The sequence below is a fragment of the Jaculus jaculus genome, chromosome 9 (assembly GCF_020740685.1).
Source record: "Jaculus jaculus isolate mJacJac1 chromosome 9, mJacJac1.mat.Y.cur, whole genome shotgun sequence".
NCBI classification, from domain to species: Eukaryota; Metazoa; Chordata; class Mammalia; order Rodentia; family Dipodidae; genus Jaculus; species Jaculus jaculus.
In genome coordinates, this window is record NC_059110.1 from 69,037,801 (window position 1) to 69,056,615 (window position 18,815).

An 18,815-nucleotide genomic window follows, 5' to 3' on the forward strand; every position below is an offset into this window, starting at 1 on the left:
CTCACCACTTCTTAATGTACTCCCTTTCTGCTCTTTTATTCATGTGGCTTTTTTCTCTTTGTAGGTGAACTCCTGAATCAAAATCTATTGATCAGTTACTCAAAACACATGGAATGATGGGCAGGAAATGAAGTTCCTCTGTGCTTCCCTTTCTCTCTCTCCATTTTTCTTTTCTTTTTGTCTTCTGATACAGAGTCTTGTGTAATCAAGGCCAGTGTCAAACTTACTAAGTAGCCTAGGCTAACTCAACTCCTGACACCCCTGCTTCTACCTAACACATGCTGGTACTTCAGGTGTATGTCATCTTCTAGGATGTGGATTTTTAAAGAGATACATGAAATTGCTACATGAGCAGGCATGTGATGCTACATTAAAATCTCCAGAATTATGTTTCAACAAGGCTTATAATGGCTGGATTCAGACATTTAAGATCACTTTATTCCTCCTGCAGTCCTTCCTGATATAACTGTTTATCCTATAAAATATACAAATGGGGGCAGTATGATGTCTCAGTGGATAAAGCACTGGCCATGCAAGTATCAGTGTATGAGTTCAGATCCCCAGGATCTACATAAACCTGAACACTGTTGCAGGCAACTGTAATAATAGTGTGCCTATGGCAAGAGAAGGAAAGCAGGGACAGGAGGTCACATGGAAACTCACAGGCCAGCTAGCTTGAGGAATGTAGTGGTGAATAATAAGTAACATTTTTAAACAAGATGGAAGATGAGAACCAACACTTGCAGTAATACGCTAACCACATATGCACTGTGGCATTTGTGTGCCTACATTTATACATGATCACATACACACACACATGCAAACATCATACAAACACATGAATGTAGACATGGCAAGTCTACTCCATATAAAATATTTCATTTGGCACTGTTCATGACACAGAAAAGTGCTAGCTGTAACCCTAGGCCTCAGGAAGTGCTCAGGGTAGCATGAATATCACAAGTCAGACATGGGCAAGCTCTCATGAAGTGATGGCACGTGCAATGGCACTAGAGAACAAGGAGTCACAGAAAGATCAAAGGGTGAGCTCCAAGGCCTGAACAGAATATGGGGAAATAGAGATCGTGGGGAAAGAACGTTCATGAGAGAGAAGGAGAATGAATAAAAGAATCAAAGGAAGAAATAAAATAATACACAGCGTAGAATCCCAGTGGGCGAGAAAGCCATGTGGGTGGGAACTGGGGTTCTCATAGAAAAACTGTGGTCCTTCTGTGGAAGAGCATTGCATATAGAGAACAGCATGTGAGGTAATATAAATGTTCTCTAAATATTGACTATGATATATACCAAGAATTAAAATGAAATAAAGTAGTCCTTGCTTATGAATCACTACATTTCAGAACAGGCCTAATAAAGCATAGCAACTAAGTATTGTTTATGTGTTGATTGCTGTCTAAGATTCATAACCCTCACTATGAAAGGACTAACAGATGATCATCCTAAATGTAAGAGCCATGAAAACCCAAGGAATCCTTCTTTCTCTGCAATGCCACTTAGTTCTCACTCATGAACTCTGTTGGACCAGAATACAGGAAGACTGAAAACAAAGTCACATGAATATATGTTTTCTGAAGAACACAGCATTGTTAGAGTCATTTGTAGTTTTTGTATAAGGGTTAAATCTGTTTAAAATTTGATTGGTAAAATCAATTGATAAATATTTGATTAATAAGCCTCATAAATTAGAAGTATAGAAAATTATTTGATGAATATATACTATGTCAATGAAGACACAGAATACATGAACTTATCATCAATATTTTCTATATCTGTATGATCTTTAATGAGAAGTTTAATAACATTGAATTTCTCTGTGACATAATTAACTATTTAGTTTACATGACCTATGCCTTAAGTCCAAAGTTCTGATTTTGACTATGCAATAACCTAAAACACTTTCAAAATATACATTGTTCTGGGGTTAGTACAAAGATTCGAATTCTTACTGTAATTTAGTATATCTTAATACGACTGCAGTATTCAACAAAGTTATATGTGCTATATCCTAAAGATATTACAGAATTCAACATTATGAAGATCTTATATTCCCACTTGAATTATATATGTTCACTTATAATCCCAGTTGAAAACACAGTCACACATGCATGGATTATTGTTAATTTAAATCCAAAATAAAAAAATTAAGTTTCAAGATAAAAAATAATTAGTTATTAACAAAATTCATCCATTTTAAACAGAAAAGTTTTGAATATTTTTGAAAGCCCAAATCTTACTCTATTTAGATCAATCTTGGGTATAAATAATTCCTAAGCAAGTGGGTGATACATGGATCAATGACTGTCATATTTTTATTTTTAATTAAAAATTATAAAATCAGCAGAGCATAGTGGCACACACTTTTAATCCCAACACTCGGGAGGCAGAGGTAGGAGGAATGCAGTGAGTTTGAAGTCACTTTAAGAGTACACAACTAATTCCAGGCTAGCCTAGGCTACAGCGGAACCCTACCTTGAGAAAAAAAGAAAGAAAAGAAAATTACAGAATCAGAGGCTTGAAGAGCTAAACTTACTGACCAGAAGTTAACTTAGATGCTTATGTTACCATCTGATTTAAATAGCCATATGAACATAAGTGATTATTTTATATAATTTTCACCTTATATGCAACATCTGGCAAATTATATTTTTATCTTCCTCTTTTTTCTTTCTATAGAGTTGTTTGGCTATAAAACTGCCATTTCCACCTTGCTTTAAGGGTTATAGCAAGGAGAGGTCAGAGTTGCAACACTGAATTCAGTCACTAATCACTCTTCTGATTTGCTTTATAGGTAAAACTCAGCATCATATAACAATCAATGGTTACTGATTCTTTTGCTCCCAGAAGAGCAAGCATTTACAACCCAGGAAATTCTGCCAAGGGATTGCAAATGCTAACAAAAGACAACCCCACTGTCCTTATAGCCTTCCATTTATTATGGAGCTTTTATTGTTGTGACACCAACATATTTTACAAAACAAATACTTCCTCCAGTGTAGCAAAGGAAGAGGAAGTGTTGAACATTGCTTGGCTAATGGTGGTCAAGTCTGTAAGGCTCAGCTGCTGCCCCTCCAACTGACACAGTTAGAAAACAAAGGCCCAGATTATGCTTCATAACATCTGTGCTCTAAGATAAATGCAGAAGAGAACTATTCAAGGAGACCATTTTAGAAGGAGCAATAACAGTGTATGAAAACAGAGAAAGAAAACGTTACTAGGAGGCAAGTAGGAAAAAAAAGAAAGAATAAGAAGGTTAAGTTGGATAAATAGAATCATACCCACATCTTCTATCAATGCCATTAGGGCTTGAGAAATCTAGACCATGTGTCTAATAATCAAGTTTTCTTCCTTGTGCCTACTGATGACTTCTCCCTTCTAAATGCATTTACGGTTGCACATTGAGATTAATTGTCAATTATAAGCTCTATAGTTAAGGTTAAGATATTTGTGCATTAGAGAGTTCACATGCATAGTAAATTCTGTGCCAACATTTCAGAAATCTAGTTCAAAAGTTTTCCTGTGACTAGGTAAAGACTGCTCCAAGAAAGGCCACTCAAACACTTAGGTGTATGTATCTCACTGAAAAGTAGAGTAAATCAGAACTTACTGTGTCACACTATGTTACAAATGAAAATGAAACATGCTTTATCTGTGGAAGCATTCCATTGTTTCCCATCAAATTTTATCAGGTCTATCTGCCTAGTTGCATTGCAAAGACAGGCAATATATAGGTAAAACCTGACATAGATATGCCAAATATTTCCCCTTAGAAATAGCTGTTTCATTGCTTCAATATTGATATCCAATTCAGCCCCTGCATGGGGATGATCAAACCCTGAAAGTTCTTATATATTTCTCATTTTACATTCAAGAATAAATGAAAACACATTTAATGTGTTTATTACCAAATATGCTCATAAATGATAAGTTCTTACAAGATTGTAACTATGTACAAAGTCATTAGAGAACCATAGAAATATTAAAGTCTCTCAAGTATATACATCCAGAGAAGCACTTACATTTCCCTGTCCTTACAATTGGAATCAATAGTCAAACAAGTAACAATGCAGGTTTATTACAACAGACAGAACGTAAAATGTGTATTTAAGGTGGAATTATTTTCTTCTACTATAAGTTTTTTTAATTCTTCCTTTTTAAAAACCTTTAGTAATTGCACATGAAACTAGTGGTCATTTTTAGTCCACTCCCCTCCCATAAATCACTATGAGCAATTCCATCCTATGTCTTCTCTGTGACTTTTTATCTACCTAATTTTATTCATTAATCATGAAATAATTTCCTCTTATTTATGTATGAGTATGAATTATGCATAGTTGTATATACAAATGCAACATATACATATGTATATATGCATATATATATATATATATATATATATATATATATATATATAAAATTTTTAAATGTAGGTTTACTTAGGTTATAATGATTGATATCTTAGATATAGCTCAGATAAAATTATCTTATGTAAAGTGATATTTCCATTGATAAATACTGAAAACAGCTCATGGACCTTAATTTCTACCTTTGGGAGTTAGGAAATCCCACCTTAGAATAGTAAACATCAAGATGGTCCTTAGTTAAATCCAGACAACTGCTTTTTTTGCCCTGCATCTAAACTGTGCTTTTCCAGTGTCCTGAATCTCTTTACAAACACAATGTGACTCTCCATTCTGCCTTCTTCTCCCTTAGAAGTAACTCCCCATCATACTGCCTATATTAAAGCCCATTACACAATGGCTTTTGGACATTGTCTGATAAATAATAAGTTTAGTAGTCTAGCCAATTATTAGCAGGCAGGAAGGAGTGAATCATTCCATTTTAAAGTATTGGGGGTATAATAATTAGTAAAGATCTATATCATTATATGACACAATAAGTTAATTAACTTGCAATGACAACCTCTAATTTGTTCCTAAAAATGCTCACACTTGAGAATTCATGCCTATATGAATCCTAGAAGGAAGAATAACAATATTTTTTAAAGCTCTGTTCTAGTAACAAGCTTTTCTTCAACAGAGTAACTTATTTTGTCCTTATCACAATTTCCAGAAATTTGGTATTAAAATCTCCATTTATAGGCTGGAGAGATGGCTCAACAATTAAGGCATTTGCTTTCAAGGCTTGATGTTTGGGGTTCAATTAAACCCGACCCCCATGTAAAATCATATGCACAAAGTGGCTCATGGATCTAGAGTTTGTTTGCAGCGGAAAGAGGCCCTGGTATGCCACTTCTCTCTCTTTCTCTTTTTCTTTGTTTCTCTGTCTCTCTTTTCTTATCCTTGCAAATAAATAAATAAATGATAAAAATTAAAAAGAAACTTTTCTGTGAATATCTTGCACATGGTAAACTCCATTTAAAGAAACCCCCACTTATTTGGATATAAAAACCAAATATCAAGAGCTGAGGTGATTTGTTCAAAGTCACATGCTGGTGAGGAGCATAGCTGTCAGCCCATCTGGCTTTTCTCACAGGTTCTACTTAGTGCACAAGAGTGTTTCCTTAATGCTTCACTTACCTAAGGTTTGTATAAGCTTTCCAAATTCCTAAACTTGCTTGCTCTAAACTGTGATATGCTATTGTTGTCAAGATCAAAGGAGCAAAAAGACAGCGAAGGTAAGAAGTGGCAATGAGGTTTCACACTGAAGGGCTTTGGGCCTGGGAGGTGGTTCTTTCCAGGACTGCATTCAACCTCTCAGCTGCCTTGGAGTATGGAAACCTCTACTACCAGATTCCAGGGAGAAAACAAGATGAATGGACATACTGGCTCAAGGTCATATCAGGGATAAGTAAGAGAAAATTCGTCTACTCTGAAGAACAAATGCTTAAGAGAAGGAGCTGAAAGATTATGGTTGTAAGAGAAGTTGAGACAGAATGCAAAGTAATTTGCTTGGCTGATGATGTTTCATCAATGCAGTTAATTCTTGAACACTTTCCATAGGGAAGAAACTTCTTTCCAAATGAGTAACATATTTTATTTAGAATGGCTTGGATGGTAAAAACATACTCTCTGATAAACAATCATTGGAAGATAAATGTCCATCCTCTAGAAGTCAGGCAGTCCTCCACCAATCAAAACTATGGAAGTAAAATTCTCTCTGAAATGTTGTGTCAAAAGCTTTCCTAATTAGAATTTTAATAATGAATGAGTAAGTAAAATATTTTAGGTTACAATTATGTTAAATTTGCATACAAATGCTAAACATATTCTGGAGAACAGCAAGCTAGGAAAGAGAAAACACCGCTTCAGTCTTAGTCTTCAATACTGCTACCAGCTGGCCATAGGGACTTGGAGCCACCCACTTAACCTTTCCAATCCTGCATTTCCTGTCTTGAGAACCAACTCAGACAGATCTCTCTAAAAATGTCCAATAAACATAATTCTACAGGTACATAGCACCAATGACATTATCAACCACAGAGTCCTCATAGCACAAGTGTAGATAGGCCAAATTCATGGCAGAAAAGGTTGCATCGCCTAACCTTATCCATGTTTAATCAATCAGTCTTGATTGGAATGGTGTATTAACCTGTCTTTATGCCACTTGAGAATTAAAGCAGATTCTAGCCACTTTCTGCACAATGAAACTAAAAGCTCTTGGGAATATTTTAAAACTGTTAATAGTCTCCAAACATAAACAAAACAGAAAATACAATGAAAACGTAAAAACAAAAACACAGCTTCCAACTTCCTAGAATCTGAAAATAACCTTACAACTTTAATATGCTACAACATTTATGTAAATATTTTCTACTTTAAGAGGGTGTTTTATACCAAAGTTTTCATTATATAGTATCACACTGGCTGAACGTGACTCCCCTAAGGACATGTGGCTTGCTAAAGCAGAGGTAGGATTACTGTTGCTGTAGTTGATGGACATTCCTAGCCAAGTGGTCAGTTTTAGCATATGGAGAAAAGAAACATGTTGAGAGAATAATAGGCATGGTAGCTACAAGATGAAAAAGATGAAGGCAGATAGAAGAAATGGATGAGAGCGACAGAGAGAGAGAGAGAGAGAGAGAGAGAGAGAGAGAGAGAGAGGGAATGCATGCATATGTATGGATATCCTAAGCTGACATCTACAACTGGCCTCTTACAACCCACTATAAAACTAAGCTGATGAGGGAAAGTTTCTCTCATTTGTACTGCCAAGTAACCTGTCTAGAATAATGCAATGGTGCCACACCAAATATATGCATTACTCAATGGCCGAAGGGAGAAGAAGAGAAAATAATAGAAGAAAGAGCATTGGCATAGAGAAAAAGTTAAATTATGCAAAATGATCATAAAACTAGATGTGGCATACTTTATTGTTTACTAGGAAATTCAATAGACTTGGTGGACAAGAGCTTTGTTCTGAGTTCTTAGGAACATCTAAACAAGCACAACTTTTTACCCTTTGCCTATTCAATCTATAAAATCTTCTCTTTATTTTTTTAAAGAATACTATGGAGTGTTGTTAAAAGGAAAGGGGGAAAGAGGAAGAAGATACACACACGGTTTCATGAAATACATACTTGCTGGTACATGCAAGTATGTCAATGGATCAGCAAAGAACCTTGTGTCCAGCATATTAGGAGAAAAAGAAGAGATAAAATAGATGGCATAAATTTAAATTAATTGTTCCAAGAAGAAAAGGGTGCATGTTTTTACTGGCTGGAGACATTGGTTTTGTATGTGTGTTTATAATATGGGTAAACATTATTCAGTACTAAAATGAAAGAAAGTTAAGTGAAAAGATAAGTAAAGATTTTTAACATGTAATGACATATTTATATATAAGGCCAAATGGCATAAAAATTACAAAAGATTCAAAATACAATTGGGATGTGGGAAGGATGTGAAGAAACACTTCATGTGATGTGGTTATAAACAGAAGTAGGCAGGAAAAGTCAAGGTGGGATATGCAGAGTAAAGCTGAAACATGCAGCTTTCTCCTCTATGTAAGGAACATCTTACCCAGGACACACAAGATGTTTTTGACAGCAAACACAAAACAAAGGATGAGCCAATGAAAACAGATTAAGACTATCATGATTGAAAATTTAATGTAAGCAAAACAGGATAGTGCAAAGAAAATTTCATTTTAGTAATGTGAATTCTACATGCTTGACCAGAGTTCCCAGTAGAAGTATTTGCTTCCTTGTCAGTCAGATGCCATTTAAAACCACTGAAAATCAGTCTCTAGCTTTGGCTATACAGACTATGGATGAGACAATGGGGGAAACACAGCGTGTGTGTGTGTGTGTGTGTGTCAGAAAGAGAAAGAGAAAGAGAAAGGAGGGAGCATGAGTTAGCTTTAATTCTGGGATATAGGATACTATATTTTGTACAGCTTTAAAGCTCAACAAACTTTTCAGATTTGTGAATTTCAGTAAGAGCATTTCAGTCATCATTCCAATTATTTGGTTCCAACTTGGGGTGGGGGAGGGAATCTGTCAGTTCCTTGAAATTTCGAATCCTTCCATCTTTAAATAAGGATGTTTAAAGTACAGAACGTTACCTGAAAACACTGTTCTGAAAATTCAAATGTAGTAGCAAAAAACTAGGAAAGAGATTCTCAGAAATTAAAGGGAAGTGGTTTTTTGTACATCTAACTCATCGTCATGTTGATTTTTTGAGGATGGTAGCCAAGTAACACAGTAAAAAGATTTAAGGCAATGGGGCTGGAGAGATGGCTTAGCAATTAAAGCACTTTCCTATGAAGCCTAAGGACCCAGGTTTGATTCCCCAGAACCTATGTAAGCCATATGTGCAAGGTGGTGCATGCATCTGGAATTTGTTTGCAGTGGCTAGAAACCCTGGCATGCCCATTCTCTCCCTCTCTCTCTCCCTCTCTCTCTCTTAATAAATAAGTAAAAATAAAATAAAATATTCAAAAATATTTAAGACAAGGTCTAACAAACTAATTTGGCCTAAGTTAAAAATACCAGTATAGCCCTTTGTTAAAAGTCTTGATAAGTATGGTATACCATCCAGAAAGCATTTTCTTTCAACATGGTATCACAGTTTTCTGGATAAAATCTAATTTATCAGTTCTTTTATGTTAACATAAGCTTGCAGCTTCCTGAATGTCAATCCTTTCCATATAATTAAAGGTAGGAAAAATTCTGAATCTCAGGTAAAGAAAACATATTAACAGCTTGGGCTGAGAAGGCCCTTCAGTTGTACAGCACTTGCCTAGCATGTGTGAGCTCTGAGTGCACTCCAGCGCCGCCCCCACACACACACTGATGGCTCAAGTAGAATATGTCTTGATGAAATCCAAAAACTCGGTCAGTATTACAATATAATCATAGAGAAAAGCTTTAGAATAAAACATAATAAAACATAAGTGTATATGTTTTCATTTTGCCTTTGTATTATTTCTTAAAAACTGCATATACATGCACATATATAGAACAACATAATGAAAACTACATTACCTTCTAAAAATATTCATTTTAGAACAACTGACATCAGCATTATAGCTATAGGCAATTAAAATGCTATATTTCATCTTTCATTCAACTGAAGACAGAAACTGTTGTAATCAGACAAAAGTCCTTGAGGAAGGGAGTAGTATTCATATAATGAAACCTTAACATGAGGAGGTAGATTAGGTTGGGGACTAATATTGCAGACGTAATGGCTGGGCTGTCACTCTTTCTCTCTCTCTGGCTCCAGGATATAGAAGAATCAATTACCTCTCTGCAGATTTTGACCTTGAAGGCCACTGCTCTGTGCATGATATGCTGTGAGAGACCGAAGGAACACAGGAAAGGGAGGAGTGTAAAGTCCTGAAGACACTGCAGAGCCTGTTTCAAAGGTGATCATGTCACATAAGAATACATGCTCTGACAGCATGATTCAGATCAAAACACAGGTGATAAAGAGGACTCTGGTACTTCCTGCAGCTAAATTGCACATTCTCAGTGAAAAAGAATGTAAAAAACTTACAAAAATCACAATTCTCATTGAAGAATTCTCCCTCCTTCTTTATTTAAGGGTTATTAACTTTTTAAACAATAATAAAAATATTCAAGTACAAATCTACAAACAAAGATGCCTGGACTAATCATCATCACCACAATATTTACTTACATGTTTTGTTTTTTTTTTAACCTTTTTTTCCTTAGGAATAAGTCCTAGAAGCTAATAGTTTTCCACATAGAAAACCCTACAGCCTTTAAAACTTTAATGATCTGTCTGCCTCTGACTTTGCAGGGGAAACTTATGTCCTTCCCAGGCACAGTCTACACATGTTCCTGAATGCTGGAGCTACATCTGGCAGAACTGGCCACTGCAATGCTTTTAAGCAGCTGTAAATCTTTCCCAGTTATTGCTAATGCCACAAAATCAATGTCGTAGCTTAGAAAAAAAGGGGGGTGGAGTATGTAGTCTATGAAAGCATTTAGTAGAATTCCCTTCAAAAATCAATTTCTTAAAACTTCACAACTACTTTCTAAAGGGGTCCTAGACCAGGAAAAATTGCTGTTTTCTTTTTTTGTATGATTTCACCAGATGACACAATTGTAGAATTTAGCAGAAGAGTTTTCACGGGGTTACCTTTCTTTTTCTGAATAATTCCACCTATGCACTCACATTTTAATTAAAGATTTAAGTCTAAAATAACAGAGAAGTAATGTCTTCATGGTGAATTCTGCCCCTCTCTTCAGGATCCATATGTGCTTTTTATAGCCTGCCATCTCATCTGGGTATTGTTTCCCAGTCACTTTGCCAGGTTGGAAGAGGCAGCAAACTCAGTGATGTCTGTCAGGCCGTTAATGATGCTTCAGGGATTCAGTAAAGATACAAAGTATTGTCTGCATAAATGAGCTTTTCCTAATTACATCAGGAAAGAAAACAAGACCCTTTTTAAAATCTTTGCCACTGAAATTGGTAGGTGTGAAAAGCTCCTGAACCACAAGCACACATCAAGTTTTCCTGTGCATCTCTAACACAGTGCAGAGGATGTCTGTATTCATTAATGTCTGGAAGGAAAACTGCAGGAGTATTTATCCAGATTATCATCCACTCTTACCTCCTAACTCATATGCAAGTTATCAAGGGTCAAATTCACCTTTTACTTTTTCCTACTAAGTAAGTACTCATTAAGGGAGAGAAATGATAAAAAATAAAACCAAATAATCCGAAGCATTTCTTCAAGTGTTGCAACAAGCCTCCTTTATGTTGACCTCAGGACAATGTGACTAGTCATGGCTTCATCCACTGCCAACTTTCCATTGTAAAGTATGGTGATGACTCCTGACACACGGCAGTATATTACTCTGTATTGTTTTAAGAGCATGGAGTCTCTTTGATCACAAGTTATTAATCCAGGCTGCTGCAATCTGGTGAACTAAAATGACACTTCTAAAAACATTTGAGGTGCCTTATAATGTGCCTTGCACTTTTTAATGGCTGGCAAGGAAGCTATTTAAACATTTGATTACACAAGGCAACCTAACTTAGGAAAATCCAGCTGGTCCTAATAAGTGCTCATCAAGTGAAAACATGATCTGGCAACAACAAGAGAGGGAGCACTCACTGTACAGTGTGCTGTACTAGACGTGGTAAGGGAGCAGGAGGAAGAGATGCAGAGAGACCATAGGCAGCCTTGGGACTGCAGGGAGAGAGGGTAGCAGAGGGGCAGTACAGAGGCTACAAGAGAAAAAGTAAGGTACCAAATCCTTCTCACTGGCACCCGTAAGTCACAGGCTCATAACAAAAATGATGCTCTACTGTCAATTTCTAAAACAATCAGAGATAAGCAGAATTGAGCTTAAATTTAAGCATGATCTGTAGACACTGAAGTTTCTGATCCCAACTCCAGATTTAGCAACTTGGCTAGGGAGAAATGCTGTTAGAAGAGTGATTCATACGAAGAGTTTACAAGATATTTTTAAACTTGTCTCTTCAATGCCACCCCAAGCATCTCTGTCACCTGATTTGATGAAACAAAACCTTGCAGGTAAAATGTACAAGTAAAGGAAGCAGCTAGCCCTTCGGAGAAGATATCCAGGCAGCTGCAGCCCACCCTTCCTTTCATCCACCACCATCTCTCTCTACTTACAAAGTTTAGGAGCAGTTTGGAGATTAGTTTCTGTTGTTTGTGGCTGAGTTGCTGACTTGGGTGTTCTCACCTCAGGGGTCCGGGTTGCTGAAGGGAAAGGCGGTGCAGTAGGCAGGAAAGAAAAAGCAAACGGACGGCTCTTCGGGGTTGGTGCCTCTGAAGGTTCAGGGACTACAGCAGCATTGTCAAGTTGCACTGTAACTTGAACCTTGGGTTCAGATTGAGCCCTAGAGACAGGTGAAGCCTCAGACGACACCAAAACAGCTGAGGCAGCAGTTGGATCCAAAGCAACCACAGGGTCCTGACCTAACCCCCCAGGGTCAAGGTGAGTAGGAGAGTCATATTCAAATATCTTGTCCACAAACACCCATTTGAGGCCAGCAATGCACAAGCAGAGGCTGATGAGGCAGGCCAGAATGGGGACAATGCAGATTTTCTCCGAGTTGAGGCACCCTCTCAGGCGCTCGGCTTCCAGGCACACACAGCAAGGCACGGCCAGGCCCACAAGTCCAGGGCTTCTCCCGTCTTCAGTCTGGGTATCTGGCATGTGCTCAGCTGCCGGAAGCCCATCGAGAGATGGTTCTGTACTCAGCTGAGTGGAGGGGCTGGAGGACCTCCCGCCAGCTACCTCAGACATGTCTGGGGAATAAATCTCCATCGGCTAACCTCCACAAGGCCTGGCCTCTCTCACAGTCCATTACCATGCAGATTCCCCCCCAACCAAATGATACAGCATCTTGGAGGGGGAAATCGATAAGCCTTCCAAGTCCAAGGCCATTATCAAAAGCAAGAGGAGTTCAGGAGAAAGCAAGAAGGGGGAAAAAAAAAAGCTTCTAGCAACTACCAAATAAAAGTATCAGAATAATTCTTGAGCCGTTGTTTCTGGGCCACTTTTCTAGTTCTTTAAATGCTTCTCCAAACCACCGGGGCTGGTGAAGTGGACAGGGACCCCAATAGGAAGAGAGCAGTAGATGCCTGGCTGATTAAGTAAACCAGTAGCCCAAACTGAAAGGCATGTTTCTCACCTCAAGCATCTGAAGCTGGTGTCTGCTTAGAGGAAGAAAACAACTGTCATGCAGGAGAAGTAAGAGCAGAAGCAGGACCAGCGGCGGCGGCGGAGGCAGCAGCGGCGGCGGCAGGAGAGGCAGCAGCGACAGTAGCAACAGCATCCTGTTGTGTTAACGCAGCGGCAGAAAGGGGCTGAATCATTACAGAGCAGCAGGTGCCTGCCCTCCTAGCGTCACTCCAAACAGTACCATCGCACAGGGATGCAAGAGAGCCTGAGCTGAGGCCAGGAGGGGCGGTAACTCCCTTCCCCGCCCAGCCTCCACCCCCACCCCCAACCACTCCTCTTTGTCCTTCCTGAAGCTCAGTCACTTTCTTCCTCTGCAGTCTTCCTTCTTCATAGCTTCTTTTTTCTTCCCGCTCCTCATCCCAAACATGTTCTTGCACTCTTCTCTCTCCTCTTCCTCTCCTCTCTTTTCTTCCTCCCTCCCTTCTTTCCTTTCCCCACCCTCTGTCTCTGTACCCACTCTAAGCTGCTGGCTGGTCTGAGGAAAATGAGTACAGTAGACCCGGCAACACAGGACTGCCAGTGACTTCCTATTTTATCCAATTAGAAGAATAAAGACCATCAAATCAAAGAGAAGAAAGCAGGCACCAGTTAAACTGGATCCCTCTGCCCCCACCTCTTTTCTGCCCTGTCTCTTTCTTCTACTAAAATGGGCCAGCCTTCTAACCCACACCCCACCTTGCTGGTTTTTAGTCTGGCTGGCTCTCATTCCCTCACCCACTGTAGGGTCAGGAAGAGCCAGAGACCGATGCTACCAGCAAGCTGCAGAAGCAGAGATGGGCGGGGGATGTAGGTGGGACCTTCTGGGGTTGGACCTGGGGCTTGGCAAAGTCTGATATCTGATTCCTCCCCAGAGAGGTAAGCTTTTTGACAGCAATTTCTTCCTGCCTGCTGCTGAGAGATAGCTTGCCTTCCCTAGCCAGCCCTCTTATGAGTTTCCTTCACTAACAGGACTGTTATTACCTGATTTTCAACCAGCAGTTAGAACACTATTTTCTAACCATGGACAGCTCTGCCTCAGCCCTTTCTGTAAGGCTTTGCAACGCCCAGTATAAAATGCTGACTGCAAACTAGGGAAGGGGTGCTGGGTAGTGGTGGAGAGACCCCACACTGCCTTTTCTGTAAATTTCCAATTCCTTTGTCCCACCCAGAGCAGACCAGACTAATGTCAAAGTAACAGGAAGCAGAAATAAGTAACAGTGCTATAATGGGAGTGAGGGCCACCACTTCATTTTCGAATTAGCCATTCTCGGAGACTCCACACTGACAAGGTCTGCATTCCCTTGATGCTGTAACACAGACCACATGTCCTCGGCTACAACCACACTGACAGGATTAGAAAGAGATTCCTTGACTGGGCCTTGTGGGTTGGGCTTCGGCAGCTTTAACTTGGGGATAACTTTCATGATGATTTCTTTTTTCTTGAAAAGAGCAGTCCTTAAAAGATTGGAAGCAATGGAAGAAACCCACTGTCTTTGCAAGAGAGTGTAGGAGCATACTGTCTCTTGTTGGGCCACAGTCTCTGAATCTCAGCCTGGATGTCAGGATGGTTTCCAAGGAGCCACTGCTCAACAATGTCAATAGTCTCACAAACTCTCTCTAGATTTACACTACATGTCTGTCATAGGCAGTTCCAGAAGCAATAAAACATAGTCTTGTGCACTAAGCACATTATATCTTCTGCAGTACAAGCTCTATTGCTTTGAAATATATGTAAGTCTCAAATGGCAGGTGACAAGAACATTATCATAGCCTTCCAGGTGTTCACTCCATATGTATTTTAATATCTTATTTATTTATTGATTGATTGATTTAAGAGAAAGAGAAGAAAGTATGGGCACACTAGGACCTGCGATCCCTGCAAATGAACTCCAGACAGATATACCATACTGTGTATCTGACTTTATGTGGGCAGTAGGGAATTGAACCTGGGCTGACAGGCTTTGTAAGCAAGTGTCTTCAACTAATAAGCCATCCCCAGCTCAGTTTTAAGTGTTTCAAAGGGTGTTAATATCTGAAACTGTTTACAGTCCTATCACTAACAACAACAAGGACCTGGCCTAATTTGCATAACCATGATTACAACAAGCACACAAACAAAATGAGTCATTCTTAAGTTCACCTCCACATAAAGTACATAATTCCCATCTATATATGACAACAACCACTACTTTCTCACCATGCCTGTGCTTAGTTCTGAGCTACATCTACTTAATTACAGAGACTCTGGTGATGGATATTTTATAGTACAGAAAGCCTCTACTACCACACTTGATATCTAAGATCTTAACTGTAAGAGTTCATGTAAATATTTGAAGTGATGACTGCACATGGTCAAACAATAGTGATCAGAATTTCTTCAGGGATCTCTCAGTTCAACTGTATGATTCTTAACTCCTCAAACTCTAGTGTTATTTATATTCAAGTATAATTGATCCATTGTCAAGGTCATCTAAATTTCAAAGGCTACAAATGGAACTCAGGAAACTCCGAGTCAGACAGGAAGGAAAATATACCAAGAGTAACCCAGTGTCCTGGAAAATGGGCATTACTTGGCACCAGGAGTGATTATTCATCTCTCCATAATCTCTGAGAGCAGACAGAGATTACAGGTGCTTCTGAAGTTGTCATGTCAAAAACTCCCATCGTTTACAAAGAAAAGCAATGTGCTACACAAACACTGAGACAAAAAACACCAGTGACAGAATCATGGGCTGTTCATTCATGCTCTCCCCTGAGTAGCATAAATCAAGATTCTGATGTGTGTTTCCTCCCTGTAAATGGACCTAGCTTCCTATCAAGTGGGGTTTCCCCCCACCATTTACTAAGGAGTGAATATAATTAAGAAAGGGAGTGGGGCAAGAGGTAAAGAATAGAATGAATTGTCCATTAGTTCCACCCTGGGGACTGCCAGAGAATCGCTGTCTCTACTCTTTGTCAACTCCTCTTGAGCAGTGGAAGGGTGGGAAAAGTTAGTGTGCATGGAGATAAGGTCAGCATTGCCTTTGGATAAGGTGTATCTACAGGAAGTGCTGCAAGGACATGCCATTTTTAACCCCTTATGTTGCACCCTAATAAAACCCAGGAACACCCACATTACCAAGTCCTCTAAGAAACATGAAATGAGACAAATTTGTACTTCCTTTTAAAACTCTGTAATTACAACGTCTTTCATAATAGTAATAGCTGCATTTGTTAAGCTCTACTAAGCCCCAGGAACTCTCAAAATCATCACATATGCTGTTTCTGACCTTCACCAACCCTCTAACATCCATAGTACCCTGAAAAGAAACAGGTCCCTTAGGCAATTTACCCATGCACTAAATAATTAAATGACAGAGCCAAGATTTAAAAGATGCCCGAATTGTGCTATTTCTACTGAAAAACATTGCTTTTCTATTTTAAACAAAAGAATATCTAATGTATGTATAATATATATTATCAGTTTGATGGAAAAATCATCCAAAATAGATAATAATGAAATAAGTATCATCACTTTAAGCAAAGTGAAAGTTTACAAAACCAGAGATGTCTAAATTTTTGACAAATAATTTTTACAGACTAGTAATGACAATTAAGCATAGATTATTCATAGATCATCTTTAAATGCAATGAGCTCTTGCTCTGTCTCAGTTCCAGGGTGTGTTTTGAGAAGCTATTTGATACACTTCTGTGAGACAAACTGTCTGAAAAGCACTTGAACCCATCATTGAATTATGCCTCTCGAGGTTGTAGGTTTACTGGGTTTATCTGAGCAGCTGTTTTGCTCTATCTGATGCCAGCTTAGGCTTCAATCAACTAAAAGAACAATGGGGGCAAAGCATTCAAGATGGCTAACACAAGAAACCAGGGTTTGCTGGGAGCTCACCTGGGGATGTTAGCTGATAGACCAATATGTGGCTTCTTTATGTGGCTTGAGTTTCTCATATCTTGGTAGCTGATGAGAGAAGTCACTACCCCAGAGACAGGAAGCACCGGGGAGCCAGTCCTGTTAAAGACTGGCTATGGGAGATGCACAAATTATTTCCATTGCACCCATTAGTTAAGTAGTCATAGTGCCATAATGGGACAAAGTGCAGATGGACAAAGAACTTGCCACAACTAACCCACCATTTCTGGCAAAGAAGTAAATGTTAGTAACTAAAGCTGGATGCAGAATGTATTTAGCATAGCCCAGTCAAATACAACTGCATTTATGATCCATTTTAAGATATTATAGCATCCTTCTATGCTAGCTTCAAGGAAGAAAATGTTCTTTGCCATTTATATCCTGAAACAACAATACTTAGGGTGGGGACATAGCTCAATGGTAAAACACTTGACTAGTATGTGCAAGGCCCTAGTTTCAGTCCCCAGGATAAAGCCAAACAGTAATTGAAAAACCCACCCAAACCTTAATTGCCATTAATACAACACAAAGTTAGCTATTTATTTCTTCACCCATCTAATACAGTTCCACAAGTAAACAGGTAGACATTTAAAAATATTTCTCTACCTAAAATAGCCTGTGTATCCCCCTAATGTTTTCTCAAATTTTTAAGATCCTTATACATTTTTAATTTTTAATGTTTTCTCAAATTTTTAAGATTCCTTAAACATTTGTCTAATGGTTCTAAAATATGTCTAAGGAAAATTTATCCTAATCACTATCAACCACCACAGGTCCTTTAAGTGGATACAAGTGTAGGATAAACCAATAATTAGTGGTTTATCCTCTAATTCTCTCTCTCCAACTGAACAGAAAGTTACTTGATGAGGCAAGCCACATCCACATCAACTTTATAGTCCTCTACATTGTTCATGGTTTGTCTTGAGTGACAGGAAACCTTTCCTTTCCTGGGTGACATATGATACCCACTTTGAGAAAGAGTCAAGATGCCATGTGTTAGTGTTACTTACTTAAAGTGATCTCATAAGGCTGGAGAGATGGCTTAGCAGTTAAGTGCACTTCCTGCGCAAACATGTGGGTCTAAGGGACCCAAGTTCAAATCCCCAGATCTCACATAAAAAGCTGGGCATGGTCACAAGCACCTGTAACCCTACTCCCACAGCAGACGCCGGAGAACTGCCCAGGCTTGCAAAGAATAGCAAGCTCTGGAATCAGTAGGAGACCGACTCAAAATAAGAAGGGGCAGAAGAACAATGGAGCTGGGCGGTTGAATGATCTGCTCAGGCTAGAGCATTCACGACCCCCAAATCCACCCCACAAGCACCCCTGGGAGCAGATGAGTGCATGGGGCACTGCAAGGGTGCATACCACCCCTACACAAACCAGCAAAAAAAAAAAAAAAAAAATTACCTCAGAGAAGTTAATTTTACTTAACGTTAAAAACTATTTTGTGAGATGCATTAAATGCCTTATATTGATTGACCCTGCGTCTGTGCTCTCATTCTGTACTATGCTCAATTTACTCTGACACATTCCGTTCTCTACATGTTAGATCCTTTGTATTTCAAGATACAGTAAGTGACCTGAATTATGAAGTCATTTAGAAAGTTATTTTTATTATATGTGAAAGTTTTAACAAGTTTATTTTGTTTTTTACTAAAATAATGTGAATTAACCTTGTATTTCTCACAAGTGGAGTCCTTTGTTTGAAGATGGGTAATTTCATTATTTTAGGGGAAACATTTATGGGGTGCAGTG

General features: G+C 38.7%; 1 protein-coding gene across 19 annotated transcripts in view; it reads right to left on the reverse strand.

The window, feature by feature from the left end:
- Nrg1 (neuregulin 1) overlaps window positions 1-18,815 on the reverse strand; it is a 1,129,183-nt gene that overhangs the window by 101,256 nt on the left and 1,009,112 nt on the right. For 6 of the 19 annotated variants that reach the window (XM_045158417.1, XM_004666941.2, XM_004666942.2 and 3 more), the window contains exon 1: window positions 12,097-13,402. The exons of the other annotated variants lie outside the window; for them this stretch is intronic. In XM_045158417.1, the coding sequence (XP_045014352.1) occupies window positions 12,097-12,754 (658 nt within the window). In that variant the 5' untranslated portion in view covers window positions 12,755-13,402. Of the gene's footprint in view, window positions 1-12,096; window positions 13,403-18,815 lie in introns of those variants that run through there. 19 annotated transcript variants of the gene reach the window in all.